At 37.9% G+C, this 21044-nt stretch overlaps 1 protein-coding gene across 4 annotated transcripts in view; it reads right to left on the bottom strand.

The window, feature by feature from the left end:
- LOC127619953 (AT-rich interactive domain-containing protein 1A-like) overlaps window positions 1–16473 on the bottom strand; it is a 91079-nt gene extending 74606 nt beyond the window's left edge. For all 4 annotated transcript variants that reach the window (XM_052092992.1, XM_052092993.1, XM_052092994.1 and 1 more), the window contains exon 1: window positions 15295–16473. In XM_052092992.1, the coding sequence (XP_051948952.1) occupies window positions 15295–16173 (879 nt within the window). In that variant the 5' untranslated portion in view covers window positions 16174–16473. The remainder of the gene's footprint in view (window positions 1–15294) is intronic.
- Between the last annotated feature and the right edge of the window lie 4571 nt (window positions 16474–21044).

Below are 21044 nucleotides of genomic sequence, written 5' to 3'. Positions count from 1 at the left end.
TATACTGTCTTTATTACATCTTAGAAAAGAAAATGTAACAAAATGATGCTTTATTAACATTTTCCAAACAAAGCTTTCCACAGTATAAAGATAGAAATGCACTAAAATATCACCAATTCAATTAACATTAAATGTTTCCTAGAGTCTAAGTGGGAGTTTGACTAATAGAAAGAACTAGTTTCCCCACGTATGTTGCCTTTTCATTGCAATTGACATTAAATCTCTTAAACTCTCATCCTCCACAATTTTATCAATAGTGAAGCCGTGTTTATGATTCTCGCCAGGGCGGCAATGTCAGCACCAAGCGTGTCTTTGAAATCCACATAAAAAGCGCAAGCAGTCAAAAACATCTCATTCTGCATTTGGTGATAGCTAAGAATTGGCGTGCTTCTGTGGAAATTAAAATGTGCCTTACATAGATGGCAAAAAAAAATGGATTTCTAGCAGTTGTGTTTTTTTAAGTGTGTATCCGTGTAATGAGTCCGGACGGACAAATCGCAAATGCGTTTATCGCAATTAAGAAAACTTAAACATTATTTAATTGCCCATGTTAACAAGTTACTTTTGGCAGCTCTAATTACAATAAAAAGATGCTATTGTACAATTATTTTGATTACAATCAGCAAAAATGAAAGGTAGCTCCAAGGGATTACCACTCTGATACATACCATAAAATGTAAATAATATATCAATTTGGTATTCAGAATTGGGGGGTAAAATGTGTGTAACATCCTAAAAATGTCAAAATGTAAATCTTAAAAGGTCCTAAAAAAGGCTTAATTTTTTCTATGCCAAATATAGCTAGTCTATTCATTTTGGAGTAAAAAACACCCTGGACATTTTCTTGACAGGTTTCATGAGAATCACCCATTCATATTTTGACACCATTACGTAAAAACCAGACAAAGTATGAAGCTACCTTTCTCACCTATTCTTAAGCTCATATAATTTGGGTTTACTGTCCACATTTTTTATTTATTTTGCTTCGCCAGTAAAAGGGTAAAAAAACTTCTCCACACAACACACGTCATGTAAATGTTGACTGCAGACTCTGAGGCCCACAAGTATGAAGGAAATTACTGCTAATCTGCTACATTTTAAAAGTAAATGTAAAAAAAATAAAAAATTACCCTCAAATCTGAGATGCTCCTCATTGTACAGCATACAGAACGTCCTCCTACCAAGATGAAAAGCAGCAACAGTAAAAACAAAGGAGGACAACCGTGGACCAGGTTACCCGTGGTTATGAAATACCTTCATTTTCACTTATAGATTTCCAAACTTAAGTGGTTTGTTGCAATTAGGTACTGGACTATCGCAAACGCTTCCATTATAATAAACAAAGCTGTCTACACTTCAAAATAAATCTCAGTGTGTTGCTGAATTATGCGTGCCACTGTTGGGATTTCACATGGTTTATTTAATATTATTGACGCAACATACCGCTTGCCAGCCCCAGTCAGCTGTGCGCTTTCTACACTGAGAAAGAGACCCCACCACACAGGCACATACACTTAGTGACATCACCGCATAACTCATTTCAAACTCACTTCATTTCAAGTGGCCTGCGAGCCCATTTCTGAAACGAAGGATGGCAGGGGATAGCAACGTTTCACTGAAAAATCAGTTAGCGCTTTCCTCGTGAATATAAATGAGCCTTCCCTGTCATCTGTATGTTTTGGAGCGCACTTTGCTCGCTTCAAAAGTGGAATGAAACGGCGCTACACAGGTCAATTATCAACACGGCTTAATCATAGCAGCATGAGGACAGAGCAGGTGTGGTCTGTGTCAACCCAACAACAGACTATTTAAAATGTGCCAATGAACCAGTGAGATGCTTGGCTGGTATCGTGAAACCCATTTGAATGCGGCACAGAATTGTGCATTGCAAAACTCTTAGGTCTTGGTGATAAAACTAGTTTAAAAACATACATTTAGAAGGCTTTTCAATACTCAAATTATAACACTTACAAACCTTTGATGGCACAAATAAACCCTGATGTGCCCCAGGTTGAAATTGAGTTTGAACCCCATTTTAATAAATGTTTTGACCATTAATACGGGTCCGGCATTGCAGGCTTTTGGACATGGGCTCAGCAGCACCGAAAATGTCTTATTTATACATAAATAAGAGTTCGTTTTTTGGTTGCAGTTAGTTCCAGTCCTCGAATCTGACTGGATGGGAGACATGTCTCAGAGCATCAGTACTCAGATGCTTTATTGTGTCCGCTTGTGTTCGTGAGGTTCTAAACTAAAGTGTAAGAGCAGTGCAGATGTCTCTTTACGTTTATTTTTGTGACTTGACTATTTTAGCCAGCAGGTGGCAGCAAAAGACCATTTTTTTGTGTGTAATATAAGCCAGTTCAGGTGACATGAAGTGAGTCAGCATAAGTCAGTGTTTTCATTCATCACCACTACGTGATCGCTCTGATTACTACTACACTAATAAAACTAGGAAATCGCTTTAAACGCACAACTTCAGCATAAAGGCTCATCGGAGAAAAGAGACACAACAGACTGATTACACAATCTCAAGGCACTTACCTCTTACAGGAGTTTCCACATCAGAGAGAACATACTGTTCAAAATGGCGGAGGAGATTGTGGTTTCTATAGTGAAAGACTCTTGCGCACCAGCTACAGCAAAATATGGACGGCTATTTGTCCACTGAGAAAATAGAATGCATTTTACCAAAATAGCATTATCTTCAGAAAGCTGACTAACACACTACAGCATCTCTGCTTGGGAGTGGCACAGGTGATGGCACACGCTCCATCTCTCTCGCTCTCTCTCTCTCAAACACACATCCTTGTTTCTCCAATAACTTGTTTGAAACAGCCCAAGCTGAGATACTAGTTCTAAATTGACATTTTTTATTTTCTAACAGATATTTGGACACATCATTTGGTTTGAACTAGCAACAGCAGATTCTGATCCGTCATGTAAGAAAGTAGTTCCGTGCACAAATGCATTTTTTATGACCATACTCAGTTTTCCCTCGTTTTGTTTTTTTAGCGTACTTGTTCGTATACCAACCAGTATCACACTCACAATCATGCTATATGGCCCTTAATCAGCACTGCTGTAATTCGGCTGCTCATGTGATATTGCTTAAGTATATCATGATATAATGTACTGTATATCGCCACTGACCAAAAATTACGAATATTGCGATATGAATTTTGTTTCTTAGTTTTTATCTTCCATAAAATGTGTATATCGTGGTCGTTAAAAACTATACATTTTAATAATAATCGCAACATATATTTTTTTTATCACTTTCAATAAAAAGTTGTATGTTGTGAGATATATATATATATATATAAAATCAATATCTCATTACCAACCAAATATTTCAGGAATATCACAAGTTCTTTAAGAAGTTTAACCACTTTCCATTAAAATGTGTAAATATTGATATCGTAACCAGCCACTAATTTCAAGAATATCATGTTGTCAATTTTTGCTTATTTCGCCAACCCCTAGTGGAAGACATAATAAGATTTATTATTTATCCAATTAATTGTGAAGCCCTTTTTTGACCACTCACTTTCAGTGGCAGAAAAATGACGGACTGCTTAGCCAAAGCCGTTTTTATATGCATGAACATAAAAGTGAAAGTAAGAATTTGGCTAGATGTTAACACTTACAAGATAATGCAAACAGTAGGCCACAAGGAGCTTTATGGTATTGTCTACTCGAGTACTAAAGGTTAAAGTAATTATCTTGCTCAACTTTTTTAATCACGGCTGTCTGAACGGTGTATTTTCAAACTGCGGTTGGCTTGACAGGAGACGCCATAACCATCGTGTTTTTAATACGCTGTGTTAAGTTGAAAACTAGTTTTGAAGACCCTGTGTTCTGGTCCATTCAGCTGCTTGTAAGGAAGAACTCGTCTAGTGTTGTGCGCTTCTCCAGAGTGTTGAGAGCTGCCTCTGCCCTGGACAGAAAGTCAATGTGCGCTGTGTTGGAACTGGTTGCTGTGATGATTCAGACCACAAGGTACCACCACAAATCATTACATAATCAATCTCAAAATTTAAAATAAGGCCCCTCTCTGACAAGTTTGTGTTTAGGAGTCACTAAATTTCTAATTTAGTGACGTGACATATGTTATCATGATCGACCATTGCCCATACCTAGTACATACTTGTGTGACAGATGTTAAAAAAGAGGGTTTAAGAGAGAGAGAGAAAAATATAGCTATTATAAGGAATTGATGCGGTGCACTGAATGGTTCGAGGTCTATGATAAGTCAGTATGCAAGAGGCCAGTAGATCTTCTTCATATTGTCACATCTGACTCCAGCTGTGTATCGTAACTTCCACCTGCATTCAGTCAATGGACTACCATGATTGAACTTGACAATACACCTCAACATTTTGAACTGATTATTTAGCTTGACACAGAACTTCACTACATGTGTCATCTTCAACTTTTGTGTATTAAAGTGTCTGATATAGCGAAATGATTTTCAGGTAAAGTGTGACCGGTCATGAGAAAAAATGAGGAGCTGCACAATGATCAAGTTATTCTCAGAGGACTAAAGTGAACGAGTCCAAATGGAACATTTCAAAGCTACTTTTAACATGGTTTTAATTAATGACGCATTTGCACAGTGTTAATTTCCCGCTGGTTAGTATGCTAAGAGTGTTCAACATGCAAAAGAGAGAGGTTTAGAGATTGTTTATTTAGAGATGTTCCGATCAGGATTTTTACAGCCAATCACCAATCTTCTAGTCACCTGATAGCGATACCGATCAGCTCTTATCCGATCACATTTTATCAGGATCTCTGTCAAAACTGTCTATATGTAAGCTTTCTGCACACTGTCACTAATAATAATAATAATAATAATGCTCTTCTTCCCAGTAATATCACTTTGCCTAGTTTCTGCTTACAAAAACAGATTAAAAAGTTTAAAAGGCTTATTAAAAAGCTTTTTAATAAGACTTTAAAATAAGTATAGTCTAACAAAATATTCTTGATATTAAGATAAGAAAACCCTATAAAAAATGACGCTTGGTGTCAAACTGAAGACAAACTTGGAACTTACAGGTGCAATTAAACGTGTGACATTTGTGGTTTTTTATTCATTGTCATTATTCTTCATTTTATTTTTATTTTATTCTTGCATTATATTTAATACATTATATTACGATACCTTAATATTGTATAAAAAATTATTATATTTATAAATTCCTTCCCTGCCTTTTAATTTAGTTGGATGATTAAGAGTTAATTTTTCACTTTTTGCTGCTTAAACTTTGAGGGGAACACACACTCTCTCTCTCATGAGGGCAAGAGATGAAAGAGCGCATGTTCTGGATTCCACAGGTGCTACTATTGTTAATGTCATTAAATCGGGAGATATTTAATAAAGAGGTTTGAATTACATGATATTATGTAACTCGAGTTATTACTGAGAAACCTATGCCAGGCGGAGACTGAGAAGCTGTCGCCATTATGATAATAAGGACCATTTCACAGATTGCTCCGTTTTCCCTTTGCCTTGTAGCGTGTGAAACGGCACGTTAACAGTACACAAACTTTTCATATTCGCCATACCTCTCCCACTGCATCATTCTTAACTGCTGAAATAAGTTTACTGTCTTGCAACACAATGCCGGTCAGTGTTGCCACATCTTGAAAGAGAAACAAGCGACCTGGTCTGCAAAAACAATATGTCCACTTATAATAAGCGGACATGGCAATACTGATGCCAGTATTCCCCACACACGGCATGATGCCATAACAGTGCTACTCCAATCTTAAAGGACTGCAACATGATAAGAGCGATCGGCCAAATGAATGATCACCGATCGAGTCAAAGGACGTGAATATCGGGCGATACAGATTGGTGGCTATTCAATCGAAGCATCCCTAAATTTATAAAAAAAAATATTTAAAAAACATCACAAAGGTAACGTTTCCATGTTTGTTGCTGTTGTTTTTTTTTTTGTGCCATATTTTGAAATTGCATAAAAATCAGATGAGGACTTGCATGAAGCATGAGCAGGACAGAGCAGTTCCCCCGGCATCCAGAGACAGAGCATGTGCACGCTCACATTCACAAGTGCACAGCTGTCACCAGCAGCCAGCAAAGATCATTCACAAAAACACCCCCCACCCGGAGCAGTTTTCCTAAGTATCTGTGACACACACACAGAGAGAGAGGCAGCATGTGGAGATTCATTACTCAGCAGTGCAGACAGTGTGCTGTGGCAGCAACAGTTCACTCATTACCCCGCAGGCAACGAGACTGTGCCCTTCACTGCCAGGACTCTCCCAGCATCATTAACATAAACGCTGATCTCAGAGCAGTCTCATGCTTCACCTTTAAGACCAATGCCACAGTCTGGGTCAGAAAGAACAGGTCTTAGATCAGTTCAAAGAATATCCGTCATTTGCTCAATGCAATGAAATGGATCTATGTGGTCTGAGCACAGTATGCAGCACAAACATAAAAACATGTACCATAGTAAACCCACTTTATTATTTGATTTCCAATCAAGCTGTAATTTTGCCAAACTATGCAAAAAGTGTGAAAATATTATTTAATTGTTCAATTATTTAATAATAAAATGTATGCCATAAAATATGCTTTAGCAGGTTAAAGTATTCCACCATTTTATTTCAAAAACTTCACAAATGTGATTTTCACAACAGATTTCTATTAAACAATACACAATTTGAGATGTGCTGGAAATGACATTGCGGTGGGAATTTACATAACTTCCAGAAGAAAAATTACACAAATGACATAAATCTCCTGTGATGCATTCAACAATGCTTAAAGTACCCAAAGTTGAAGAAACACCCAAATATATCATTGACGCACCACTATAATCATGCACAGAATAAAAAGCAATATTTGCACATTGTGGAATACATGTCTCCATTATTTCATAAGCCTAGAGGGACATCTAGTACTAGTGCTATCAAAAGGGGGTTGATATTGCATTTCAACACAGGTTTACGTCTCTTTTTTGGATTATAGTACCATGTGCAGAGACATTTAAAAATTACCAGTTAACAAATATATTCCTGGTTTTACTCATTTCATTTACAACTCTCTGCTAATTAATCTTCATTTGCTTGTAAATGAAAAACAAAATTGTAAGGGTTACTGTGGCAGTTTCGACAGGGTTAAAACATTGTTTAAATGAAGATCGCGATGTATCAGAAAATCAATCTCGAAATGGAGTCTTAAATATGCGCAACTCACTTGCAAGAGAGACCAAATTTCACGCTATTAGACTAAAAATGTCTGTGATTTGCCACTAGCTGATAAATATTCAGATTTCACTCTCCAGAGTAGTTTAGAAGTTCAGCATCATTTCACTATGTGTTGAGAGTAAAAGCTTGGTTTGACTAATTTGTGTAATGGGTTAAAGATGAGATAGCCTAATTCATCATTGAATCAGGTCTCTTTAACCTTTCTGTTCTTTACAGTCAATACAAAACCTAAGCATTTAATTCTAATCATAAATTGCATGGATGAGGTAAAGAAGCCATTCGAGTCCTCTCTCGTTAATTTGCTCGTTAACATACGCCCTTTACAAAACTGATGATTTTTCAGAGATAATACCAATTTTAATATCCTGTTCTACAGTGTAAATATTTGTAAATAGTGTAAATTATGCATTAAACGATAAATATGTCACTAAATGTAAAATATGCAATATATTTAGTGATGGAATACATTGATTTGTAAATTTTTAAAAAGCTTAAATGTGACCAAAATTATGTCATCCACATGGTTGATGTTGGTTTATTGCATAATTACATTTAATTCATATATAAAAATTACATCTCATGTTTACATTGTATATTAATTATTTTCCACCATCTAAGTACATGGAACATTTTATATACAATGCATAACGTTTTACTTTAAGGTGCTTTGTGAAATCAAACTAAACTTAATTAAAACCTTATCTTTTTTTTTTAGAAAGACTATGAGGAGCCATCCATGGGCTTACCTTTGCTTATGCATTGCACTGTAAATAAAAGGGCAAGTACATAAAGAGTGTTATGAATTGTTGTAAAATATAATAGTGGCCCAAACACATTTTGAAACTTTAACTAATACTGCCACAGTTGTAATAAAGACCCATCTATATTCCAACTAACAGGGTTCCAGACAAAAAAACCACTTAGGAGCCATTGGCTCCTAAACTGAAACATTATGGAGCCAAATGGCTGTTTTTAGCCGCCAAATCCCAGAATTGATTGATTTAGATTGCGGTTCAGAAACTAGATAGAAAGGGGGTCTGGGTAGCTCAGTGAGTAAAGACGCTGTCTACCAGCACCTGGTGTCGTTTGAATCCAGGGCGTGCTGGGTGACTCCAGTCAGGCTTCCTAAGCAACCAATTGGCCCGGTTGCTAGGGAGGATAGATTCACATTTGGTTAACCTCCTCGTGGTCACTATAATGTGGTTCTCGTTCTTGGTGGGGCATGTAGATAGTTGTGCGTGGATGCCGCGTAGGATAGCGTGAAGTAACGTGCTCAACAAGCCACTTGACAAGATGCGCGAATTGACGTCTCAGATGCGGAGGCAACTGAAATCCATCCTCCGCCACCCAGATTGAGGCGAGTCACTACGCCATCGTGAGGACCTAGAGCACATTGGGAATTCGGTATTCCAAAAAAAAATTTTTTTGAAAAAAAAGGAACTAGATAGAAAGCCGAAGAAAAGAAAGACAGCTGATGAACCATTAATCAAAGGTTTAATAAAAGTATTGTTGAGAAGATAAGTTTGCATCCATTTTTGTCTCGTAAATGTTCACACCCCTTTCATAATTTATACAAATAAGAGATTTTTTTATTTAATACTGCTCTTTAGAATCTACATTACAGATAATTACAGAAGGTATAGTATGCACAGTGTTGTCTTCTTGAGCATCAATTTATGTTTGCGCCTTGTGTAACAGTTGTGTACAAGTCCCTCAATTGTCATAAGTATCAAAAACTTGATCTCATATGCATATATATAAAATTGTTGTACAGTCTTGCCTTAGTCTTTCTTTACTCTGACTAGATGGACCAGACACAGAGACTACAAGAGTGCAAATTGAATGAAACCCCAGATGCAGTTTATTGTAAGGATGACCGAAATTTCAACCACCAAACAAACCTGCCTGTATAATTAACAGCATTAGCTGGGTGTGAATTTCTTTCATTTGTTAGCAAAATGGTCATTATAGCCCAAGTAAATTATATCCATATGAATCTAATCAAAAGCTTGTGAATCAGAATTGAAATCAGGAAGTCTGTATCAATACCCAGCCCTAGTAGAAGTACACTGTTAAGTCAAATCAACCAGTCAACTTTGAAACTTAAAGTCCTTAAATTTGTATACAAAAACTGCCTACTTCAATATTAGCATAGATATGGACATAGCTGGTTGCTTTTGAAAGTTACACATCATCTCCAACTCAAGTCCAAGAAGTCTATTTGAACATTCATGCAAACATCTGGTCGCAAAACCTTTTACTCTGCATCATTTCTCTTGCTTAAAACCAGCCCACAAATGATAGTCTCTAATACACAAATACATGCAGAAATGTAGTGATTCTGTTTGAGACTGAAAGTATGATTACACAAAATGTAACTGTTTTTGTGTGCTGTAATACAGCCCAATCAGTTCAGTTAACAAACACACCAACAATCATCAAATATATAATAAGAACTCTTTAGAATTTTCACCCATCAATTTAAATTAGAACAGTCATCATTACAAGTCCCTTGTGTGTTAATTAAATATTTTGGCTAATATGAACAACGTTAAAATACATTCCACAGAATTATGTAGATTTTTCCCTAAAAACAACACAGTCATTAATTTACATCTGACATGTTTAAGAGATAATCTAACATGCCCACAAAAGAAACGACCAATCTCAATCGGCACCTTATGTGCTTTGTACAATAAAACTTAAAAACAATAAAAGAGTAAAGGCCAATGTATACATCAGATTCAGTGTGCTGCATGCAGCCTAGTTTCTCTAAATGCACGACAGCTGGCGTCTATGCACGTTTTTGGCGCATGCGCTTGTACTAACACAAAAGCATATTGCGCTTGGGTCAAAGATGCCTGTATGGGCTCGCGGTCAAAAAGCATACCATACTTTGAAAGACTAGAGTCCTTGAGCGCAAGCGAGATGGAATGGCATGCAGAAGAAAAAAAAAGTATACCCTAGCCTTATCAGTTACTGTAATGTACTAAAAAAAAACTGAAATCACTGTAAGTTTCACATCTACATAGACATCACAACATCATCCACTTTATAATCTAACACATTATTATGAAAACTCAAAAGATCGAACAATCTTTATAGAGCTAAAATAAAAGTATGTGGGAGCATAAATAGTACAATTTAATATCAAATTGGCCAACTGATATAAAAACAGCAGTAAAACTAGCAAGAACAACTTCTTTGAAGATCATAGCAAACCCAATTTTGAGAAACGGTACAAATCTGTTGATTGATAGAGACAGCACTTGTCTTGAAACACCTCTTACTAAGGCTAAGTCCACATTAGTTCGGATAAATCTGAATGACAATTTTGAAACACACTCCGTCCACACTGTCGTTTTCAAAAGTTTTCCAAAAGTTGCTCATCCACAAATATGAAAATGCTTCAATCCCCTTAATGAGAATGTAAAAAAAAAAAAAAAAACTTAAGAAGCGTGTCCCTGTACCATTTCCATGTAGAAAGAATGCAATGTGAAGGCTGAACAAAGTAACATTTATATTTTAAAATCCTCTCAAAGTAAATAACAGCCACAACAACACCGCTACAACATGGGCCGCCATCTTGACTCTTTTGGGTTGAATGGATCACATGACTGTGATACATGACAACAAATACGCGTAATTTGAAATATCTCCATTTTCCTTGTCCACATGACAATGCAAAGACGTTTTCAAATGTATCCCCTCAGCTCAGTATTCGCTGGACAAAAATGCCATCTTAGTGGACAAAAGGCCAAACCCTAGCTAAATATACGTTCTCAAATGAAATCATATTAGTGTGGACATGGTCTAAGGTTCACCTTTAATAACAACCAGGGCTGCACCATTTGGGGAAAATGTCATATTGCGATTATTGAGGTTAATATTGTGATATGCGATTGCGATATAATAAACAAAATGGTAACATGAGTCAACATGCTTGGTTATCAAGGAAAATGCACAAATAGATTACTGATAATGCTGAAATGTGTATTTCTCAACTCAAACATACAAACTAGCTACAACAACAACTATAAATGCAGTGTTTTCAAATTAAAATATTTTTACAAAATTAAATAACCTCTTTACATTACTGCAAATGTGTTATTTTCTCAATATTACACCTAAAACAGTGCGTGGATAATTTTCTGAACATGTTGCGAGCTGCAGACAGCGGGGGTGAGAGACGAGCGTCTCCGTGTTAGAGTGTGCATCACGCGGCAGAACATTATATCTCTCCCGGTCTCGACTCCCGCTCAGATTGAGTCTCTTTCGCGACTGGTTGAAGCTTATTTACATTTATTTGGTGTTTGTGCTTATTTACATTTCACGCTCCCATATTATATGAACTTTAAGGATGAAATAAAGACATATCGCCAAGCTGTGATCTGAGTTTCTGTATTATTTTTCCTGGCCACCAGTTCAGTGTCGGTCTGCTCGGCGTCCATCTTCACCTGATTTCCACGCTGAACACCGGAAACTCACATGATATGACCGCACGTGCCACTCCCTAAACTGAGACTGACTGGTCATCTTTTTATTAGCGGTGTGGAAATTGGCAAACACCACTCAGAGAGAATGGGCTGTCACGTCCACACATGCACTTATTTATTTAATAAAATTGTCATATAATCGCACAGGCTGACATCGCGATTGCGATATGATTAATCATGCAGCACTAATAACAACCAATGGTCAACAATATTCAGAGACCATACATGTCTGTATTCTATCTACAAAAGCAGAAAGCATACAAACAACATTAAGTATTTAAACCTGTAAGTGGGTAACTGCATGCTTAATGTGTGATGTTTGTGAATTATAAGTGAATCACATATTATATTAAACAAAATAATGGCACTGTGAACTTAACATGCTCTCATTAACAGAACTATCACAAATGCAAAAGTTTAGAAGTCCAAGACTATCAGGCGTTTCAAGACTTGCATATTTGTTTCCTAGAAATAATATGTAGGGTATGCCTATATAAATGTTTACCATACACTTTATGGCAATGACACAATAGGGAAAGATCTGTTGCACTGGAAATGAGAATCATTTAAAAACACTTTTCAGAAATGAGAACAACTGCATCTTCAAGCACTTTCTCATTCAAAACCAGATATCTCCAACAGCAGGAATTCCTGAGGGTTCAAAAAAGGTGAGTATTTATGACACAAGCCCAGGAGACACAGAATATTAGTGTTGTTGATCATCACAGGTTCAGAATGAGAACAGGATGATAGAGAAACAGCAGTGACACTTGGTTGTAAACACACATTTATTGGGCATGAACTCAGAGCATGCTACTTTCAATACTACAGAGATACTGTGTATAATAGAAATGGTCACACCTATTGCATCTGATTCGTTAGAAACTGCACAGAGCATTTAATAACAAGAATAGAGATTCAGAGATGATCTTCTTCTCACAACAATTGTACAGAGCGGTTATCTGAGTTACTGTAGACTTTGTCAATTCAAACCAGTCTGACCGTTCTCTGTTGTCCTCTCTCATCAACAAGACATTTCCATCCGCAAAACTGTCTTTCACTGGAAGTTAAAAAACATTTGGGACCATCTAGAGTAAATTCTAGAGGTTGTTGTGCAGGAAAAAATATCAGCAGTTACAGATAGGGCTGGGTATCAAGTTCGATACATTTTAGGCACCAACCGAATTGCCTCTTTTCGAGTCTCACTTTTGAGTATCAAAAAATATCTTGTCGTTCGGTACCAAATTTCGATACCTAAGGGGTAAATCTCCTCAACGTCAGTGATAAGCATGTAACATACTAGATGTGCCCAAATCTAAACGTGCTGGTGATTGCCTTGGTTTAGGCATGTACTAAGGCAGGTTGACAGTAACTGATTAAGTTTAACTCACATTAAACTAGTTATCTTGTTAAACCGTACTTATCCTTAGGGTTGACTGAATAAACGGTTTAGCTTTCTTGTTTTTTTTTTTTCCTCTTCACATTAATGTTATAGCCTCTGCCACTGTCGACCCAGGCATGAGGAGACCAGAGGGCTCAGGAGAGGAGTCTTTGAGTCTGTAAAAAAATAAAAGTCAACAAATTGAAAAAAGTTTTTTGAGGTAATGTTCGTAATCTTGTTAAAACGGATTTCATAAAATTTGTATCGAAAAAAGTATCATTTGAACCGGTATCGAAGTCAAGATATCGGTATTGTATCGATATAAAAAAAAAAAATGTAACAACACCCAGCTCAGAAATGGTACATAAATACTCAAACCAGCCCATCTGGCACCAACAATGCAATTCTGAGATGCGGGTTGGTGCTGTTTTGGCAGCACGAGGGGGACACAATATTAGGCAGGTTCTTTTAATGTTGTGGCCAATCATTGTATGTTATCGCTAATACTAATTCAATTACCAATAACTGACATTATTGGGAATTTCAAGCCATGCAAATAAAAATAACAGGGTATTGCTGAAATGTAACATTGATTAAATGCATTGCATATGCAATGAATTGCCTTCAGTTGCTTATCAATTAAATAGATTCATGATATAGGCAAGTAGGACTCTAAAAATATATAAAAATTAGACACTTATTCGTATCAAATCTTCTCATTCAAATAACTTGAAAAAGTAGCATCTGATAAGTCAGCAACTTCATAGAGCAATTTAAATATTAAGGAACATGGATGTAGATAGCTTGAATTCAGATAAACAGATATAAACATCCATGTTACACAGTAATTGGAATTCCTTATATTATTACATGTATTACCACTATAAATCCTTAGCACTCATATTATTCCATATATCAGGCCATGCAAAGAAACAATGTGCACCATTGACCATTTATTGGTGAAACGACTCATAGGAAAAAATAAAAACTTAATAAGATCAAGTGAATTCAAAGTAATAGAATTTCCATCACATAGACCATTATGACTAATACTTCTCCACACTCATATTAAATGTAAAGTTGCATATCAACAATGCAACTGAAACTACATAGTACAATAGCCTTTAAAAAACTCAATGCAAATGCAAGCACCAATCTTATGGCAAACATTGTTCCTCGTTTTTTAATAAGAATGACATTTTATCATCTTATAAATTAACATGATTTTTGAGAATCTCTTTAAAAGTATTAAGTAACCGTCTAAAGCGTTGAAACTGTTAATTAGAGGCTTTAAATGCATCCATGCACACCGTGAGTGCAAGTGAAGCAGCTCGTCACCGGGGCTCTTTGCTGCATTAGATGGAATTATAAATGGCCAAGCGCAGGAGATGAGGCAGCCAATCAGATTTGAGCTCGCGTGTCAACCCAAGACCAACTGTCTCCTGCCTTTGACAGAAGGATTTTACCTCCATAATTCAAATCCCAAAGCAAAGCAGCCTGCTGTACTAACTCGCATCACTCAGCCTGTTCACACACACACACACGGCCGAAAAACGCCTCGAAACACTCCCAAATATGACATTTTCCCGACAAATTGATCTTAACTAGTACTAATGCGGCTTTAATGTCCAGTTTTACCTCTCTGGTGGTAACGAAACGCTATTTTAGCATCGGTTTGAGAGTTTTCTAGTCGCCTCAGCGAGGGTGGGAATAAACCATCCGTGTAAAAACGGTGTGCTAGAGAATTGTGTATCTTAAAGAAACAGACCAACAAAAATGCTTCAGTATAGCCGTTTAAACAGCGAATTGGCTTATAAAAACACACGTGAACACAATCAACACAGCAAATAACAAAAACAACAAAGCTGGGCTATCCAAAACAACACTTTTGCAGGTCTTTTTTGCTGCATGCATGCAGCGAGTCCTGCCTCGAAATTAGCATTACTTCTCAATTTCCTCATGCACACTCATGCCCCCATCACCCCTGCCCGAGCACTGGGCATGAGTTTTAAACACCTACCGCAAAGTCATATATATACAGCTTGTTATGGCCAATAAAAGCTGCTTACATTGCTAATGTTAGCAGGAAAAACACAGGCAGCCATTTTGGAGCATACTCAGAAACAATGGCAGACACTCTCTTGCAGTTTAACCAGCAATGGTGGGACAGAAGTTTACCTGGTTTCTGCTGAGGGCTTGTCCAGTGTTTCCCGGGCTCATGGGAGAAGGGTGATGGCTTCTTTGTTGCCAGCCCGGATGGCCCCCACCATACGGACTACTGCTGCCCATGTCCCCTGGTCCTTTTGCAGCTCCTTCCTGGCTGCTGTACTCACTGGGTGGGTAGTTTTGGTAGCTCCTGGTGGAGCTGGGAGAGGTCAGGAGCTGGTTTAAAGTCGGGGTGGAGGTGGGCTGAGGGGTTCCCATGTTAAATCTCTGGTTGTTGTAGGAAGCGACCATCGGAGCGGTTCCTCCTGGCGGCGGCTGCTTGCCTGGCTGCCCCCCGGCCGCCGGCGCCTGACTGTTCCGCGGGGAATTCAAGCCGTAGCCTTGGCCCTGGTGGTACGGAGTCCGGTTCGGGAAGGGGCTGTAGTTGTTGAAGTGGTTGGGGTAGCCGTGCTCCTGCGAATTGGGCGGATATGGGTCCATCACCGCCGGCCCTGTTATGCCAGGGCTTTGTTGTCCGCCATGTTGATGAAAAGGGGCCCGGTTGTAGTGCTGGTTGTAGCCGTAAGGAGGTGGAGGGAAGGCGCCCGTGTGGTGGTGAGCCATGCCGGGGTGGTTGATCCCCTCGGGTCCACCGGAATCATTCTGGTTATTGTTCACCCTGGAAGGGTTCCCGTTTCCAATCTTCATGTCAGGGTCTCCTCCTCCCCCAGCAGCATTTCCCACATCGGCCCCGTCTTGCAGCTCCTTCTGGCCCGGGGATCCGCCGTCGGCGCGGGGCTCCTTGTTTTCCGGCTGCTTCTCTCCGAGCACCGAGTCGTCCTGCGGCTCCCGCTCCGGTTTTTTGAGTTCGGCGGGCGGGCTGGTGTTAAGAGTTGCGACCTGAGCGGCCATGATCTCCCTCTCTTTCACTGCAAGTCACTTTGAATATAAATACAACGCTCTTATAAAGACGTGCCCGTGTCCCGTATCATTCCCTCGACTTTTCTGACCGAATACGGTCTTCTCTCCCGAACACGATTCTTGAGTCCAAAAAGTTTCTCGGAGAATATAACCGTCCCGGGAGTGAATTTAACCGACACAAATGTGCGTATGTGTGTTTGTGTGTGGAGGGGGGCCTCTTACAGAACGAGAGCGCGAGAGAGAAACCGATCAAACCAGCACGAGGCTCCGCGAGACACAGCCATTTTACTGAAGCGCGCAGTCACACGCAAAACGCGGCATGGAGTTCATTCGCTGTGCGGATCCGGACTCGGAGAGAGAAGCGTGTCATTTCAAGGTACTTTGACATAGTTGGGCTTGCAGTCCGTGTAATGGGCATAAACCTAACTTTGTCGATGAACCTTGGATTTTATTAATAAATGAAAAAAGTACTAAGAATTGTTTTTATAATTGAATGCAAAAATATTTTACCTGTTAAAAAGAAAACAGGATTTTAAAATTTTCTGAAGAAAACATGAGCAGCTTACCCAGGCAAAACTCGCAGCTTACTTGATGATAGGGTGTTGTGAGTGGTTGCCAAGGCATTGTGTTGCGCTTGATAAGGTATTCTGAGTGGTTCTTGTGTTGCTAGGTAGTTGCTAGGGTGTTATGGTTGTTTGCTAGTTGGTTGGAGGTGGCCTTAAAGCATCATCGGGTGTTGCCAATGCGTTCACAGTGGTTGCCAGGACATTGTTTTGCAATTGTTGAAGTCAAGAAAAAGAAATTTTTTTTTTTTTACTGCATTGTTAGGATGTTGCCAGGAGGTTGCTAGGGTGTTCAGATTGGTTGCCTGACCATTATTTTGCGGTTGATAGGGTGTTCTGAGTGGAGTTGGCCTGACAAAGGCGGTTGCTAAGGGATTCTGGTTGGTTCTTAGTGTGTTGCTAGGTAGTGGCTAGGGTGTTCTGAGTGTTTGATGAGTGCTAGATGGTTGAAATTTACCTGACAATTTTTCCAGTACCTGCTAGGGTGTTCATTAGGTCGTTGCTAGGCAGTTGCTAAGGTGATACTAGTTCTTAGTGTGTTGCTATGTAGTTGCTTGGGTCTTCTGGGTGTTTGCTAGGTGTTTGGAATTGGCCTGACAATTTTGATGTTATGCGATTGACAAGGTGTTAGTGGTTCTTAGTGTTGCAAGGTAGTTGCTAGGGTGTTTGCTAGGTTTGGCCTGACAGTTTTTCTGCCTCTGGTGTTCTGAGTGGTTTCTACAGTGTTGTTAGGGTGTTTCTAGGCAGTTGCTCAGGTTTTCATAGTGGTTGCTAGACCAAGTCAAAAGAGCTTACCCTGAAGTCTTTAACGATATTTTGACCCTTAGATATGTGTGTGGTCTCTTTTCAGTCGAGGTCTATGGAATTTTTCTCATCCGTCATATGAAAATCACTAATCTGATTGTTTATAAATGTAATAGTACATCTGTACTCAACAAGCCACATGAATTGGGGTGTCATTATTCATCAAAGTTTAACACCAATTGTTTATGGTTTGTTCAAATCACCACTAATAATGGAAAAAAGCACCTCTAATAAAGCAAAAAATATAATAATACTAGACACAATACTATAGCATAATTGTTATACATTACAATGCATATCCAAATGTTTAGGATAAAATGCCTTCTTGCGTATTTCTGCCAACAAATAAGAGGGTTTATTGCAGTAGCATAATGTTTGAAATTACAGCCTGTGTGCTAATGTGTATGTGCGCATGTGTTTCAGAGCGACAGAGAGAGGGATGGAAAAGGAAAGAGGATGGGGGATGGACCGAGAGCAGGAAGTGAAAATAAAAAAGTGAAATGCAGTGCAAGCCAGAGAGAGAGAGAGAAAAAAAAGAAAAAACTGCGTAGGCCGTAGCAATCAAATCAAGCACACCAAAATCCTAGCACAAATTCTGAAGCACAACGTTTATTTGGTTTGGTAAAGAGATACTGGTGAGCTCAAAGTGTGCACAAAGCCAATAACCAAATGGAAACAGCCACGCTCTTTCCCCCACTCAAACAGTGCTGCTCTCTCCCTGTCTCTCTCCCCACCCCCTCTCATTCTCTCTGCCTGTCTGCCTCTCTCTCTCTCTCTCTCTCTCTCTCTCCCTCGCTTTCTCACAGCAGTGGCTGGCTATGTGCTTGCAAAAGCAGCAGAACTTTGCTATCTGGCTGTGGGGGATGGGAATGCACAGCGCATACTCTCTTTCTCTCTACAATGCAGAACATGCGCCTGCAAAAGGCGCCAACCAACCTGACCTGAGTCAGTGCTTAGAAACAAATAGTTACTGTTATAAAGTGTAACAGACTTAAAATGTGTTAAAAATGTGTTTGTATCTATGTGTGTGTGTGTGTGTGTGTGTGTGTGTGTGTGTGTGTGTGTGTGTGTCTAGGAGGAGGGGCAGTCAGTCCCTGACTATATCAGCAGAACTGAGAGTGTTGTGCGGGTAGAATGGTAGACAGATGGGCGGGCGGGCTCTCGCACTGTTTTTTTTTGTTGCATTAAATGAACTTATTATTTCAATTTTATTATTTCCAAAGCATTTTGACCAGTTACTCTGGCAAGTTACTTTTATTATCGATCCCTGATTGAAATATACTCCTTCAGCTTTGCTATGAATCAGTCTGTAACATAATTCAACAATTTATATAAAGTATCGCAAGCCCTTTTGACATTTAATCACATTAAAATGCCAATTCTTAATATCAGCAATGGATTTACTATAGTGAAAATGTTAAATCATGATATGAGTACTTAGATTTGAACTAGTTAAAATGTTAATTCTTAACATCAAAATACCCATACTTGATGTCCAAAATGACTGAATGTAAAAAAATAAAAATGTAAATAGTAAAAAAACTGATAACTGTAACTGCATTTCTACCAGCAGAATGTATCAATGATCATTCATTCCTTTTCAAAATGCAGTTACAGATATCTGTAATGTGATTGTCAGAAGTTAGAAAGACTTTTACAATATCTTTAATTATGTGTCAGGTAATTGATATCTGAAATCCATTTCCAGATATCTTAACATAATGAAAACCAGATAACAGATATGATAACAGAAAACAGCATTTGTACTAGTTGGAAGTCAGTTGTTGGTATCAGAAATCAACATTTGCACCAATAACAATGTAATTATTTATATAAAAAAAATTTTTTACTAGTAAGTTGCTCATATGTCAAAGCTGAATTTGTAAGAAAGTAATTATAGATATCTATAATTGTATTTTGAACAGGAGTGAATGATAAATCATTGTGAAATTGTACAAGAGAAAATGCAGTTACAGATCAGTAATTATTAGGGGTGTCAATCAATTAAAATGTTTAATTTATTTAATTACATAGTATGCCGATTATTTATTTTAATCGCATATATAAATATTTGCTGAGAGCCCCTCAAACAATAATTCATTACGCAAGAACATGTTCACATCTTGTGCTGTCTGCTCTCGGTATGTGTGGGTTGTTCTCTGTATAAGCTGCACATTGCCTATACAGCTGGAGTTTCGCTTACTGCCCCCTGGAGAAAACAGGTGGTACTTCTAGCTTGAATTGCTGATATGGAAGGAATTTTCCTTATTACTGTCCAGGGACATGATTAATTGCATTATTTTTTTTATATAAATAATCTCACTGAATTAACGTGTTAAATCGACAACCCTAGTAATTATATATTTTACTTGTTGAAATGTCCTTTTTTTTACATCACGAATGGGTATTTCCAGGAGTAATGACATATTTGTTTATATCAAGAATTACAATTTTTACAAGTGTAAATGTAAGTACTGATATAAAAACTTAGCACTTTTACTAGTAGTAATTCCATTGCTAAAATTGAGAATTATCATTTTAACTAGTGAATACTGAATCGTTTATATCTATAACTCATATCCTGTGTATAATTAAATGTTGAAAGGGCTTGCCAAATATAACGTAGATGATGTGAAATACTTTTGAGAAGTGCTGTATTTTGGTACTTCTTTGTTAATGACTTTGCATGCACTTTAAAATAAACTAGCAAAGGCAACAAAAGGTGATTAAAAATGCAGATAAAATTAAAAGAAATGGTGACCAGTTGCAGCATGAAATTCATTCATTCATTCATATAAATTCTAAGCGGAAATCTTGATGTTGCTAAAAATAAGTTCATGGACATATGTCAACTTGCCTTAAGTAAAAGAAAAACACAAAAAATAAATGAATAAATTGAGGCCAGACTATTCAAAAAGGAAGGTAGCATTTATCTGTGGTTAAGCAGATGTAAAGGAAAGATTTAAGTTGAATGCTAAGAATCCAACACAAAGGCCTTTAGAAGCCTCTCCTTTGAAACATTTGGCTCCGACTAAACTCCTGGGCTTTCAGACTAAGCAACCAGGTTTTACAGCAACAGAAATGCTTGGCCAGCTTGCTCCACTTGAAACGGATGAATCAGATCTTTACACCTACATGAATTTTCACATTCACGCTCTTAGTCATAGTTATCCAAGGATAACTTAAGCTAATGAATAAGTAATATTTAACTCAGTGGTTCTCAACTGGTTTTGCTCCAGGACCCAAATTCTATATTGTGCGTCAATTAGTGACCCAAAACTGTATAAAAACTGTTAAATGTACAAAAGTAAACAAAAATGTTCTTAAAATCAAACATGGAAACATTTATTAATACTGTATTATCATGAACCGCATAGGCCTAACGACATGCAGAACGATTAACATGACAGAAAAATTCATCTGTTTTCTGTTCCTAATGTCACCGTTTTCCAAAGTATGCAATAATGGAGAGTGTTGGGGTCTTGGTAGCTCAGC

The sequence above is a fragment of the Xyrauchen texanus genome, chromosome 26 (assembly GCF_025860055.1).
Source record: "Xyrauchen texanus isolate HMW12.3.18 chromosome 26, RBS_HiC_50CHRs, whole genome shotgun sequence".
Lineage (NCBI taxonomy): Eukaryota > Metazoa > Chordata > Actinopteri > Cypriniformes > Catostomidae > Xyrauchen > Xyrauchen texanus.
This window is presented reverse-complemented; position numbering and strand designations above follow the sequence as displayed.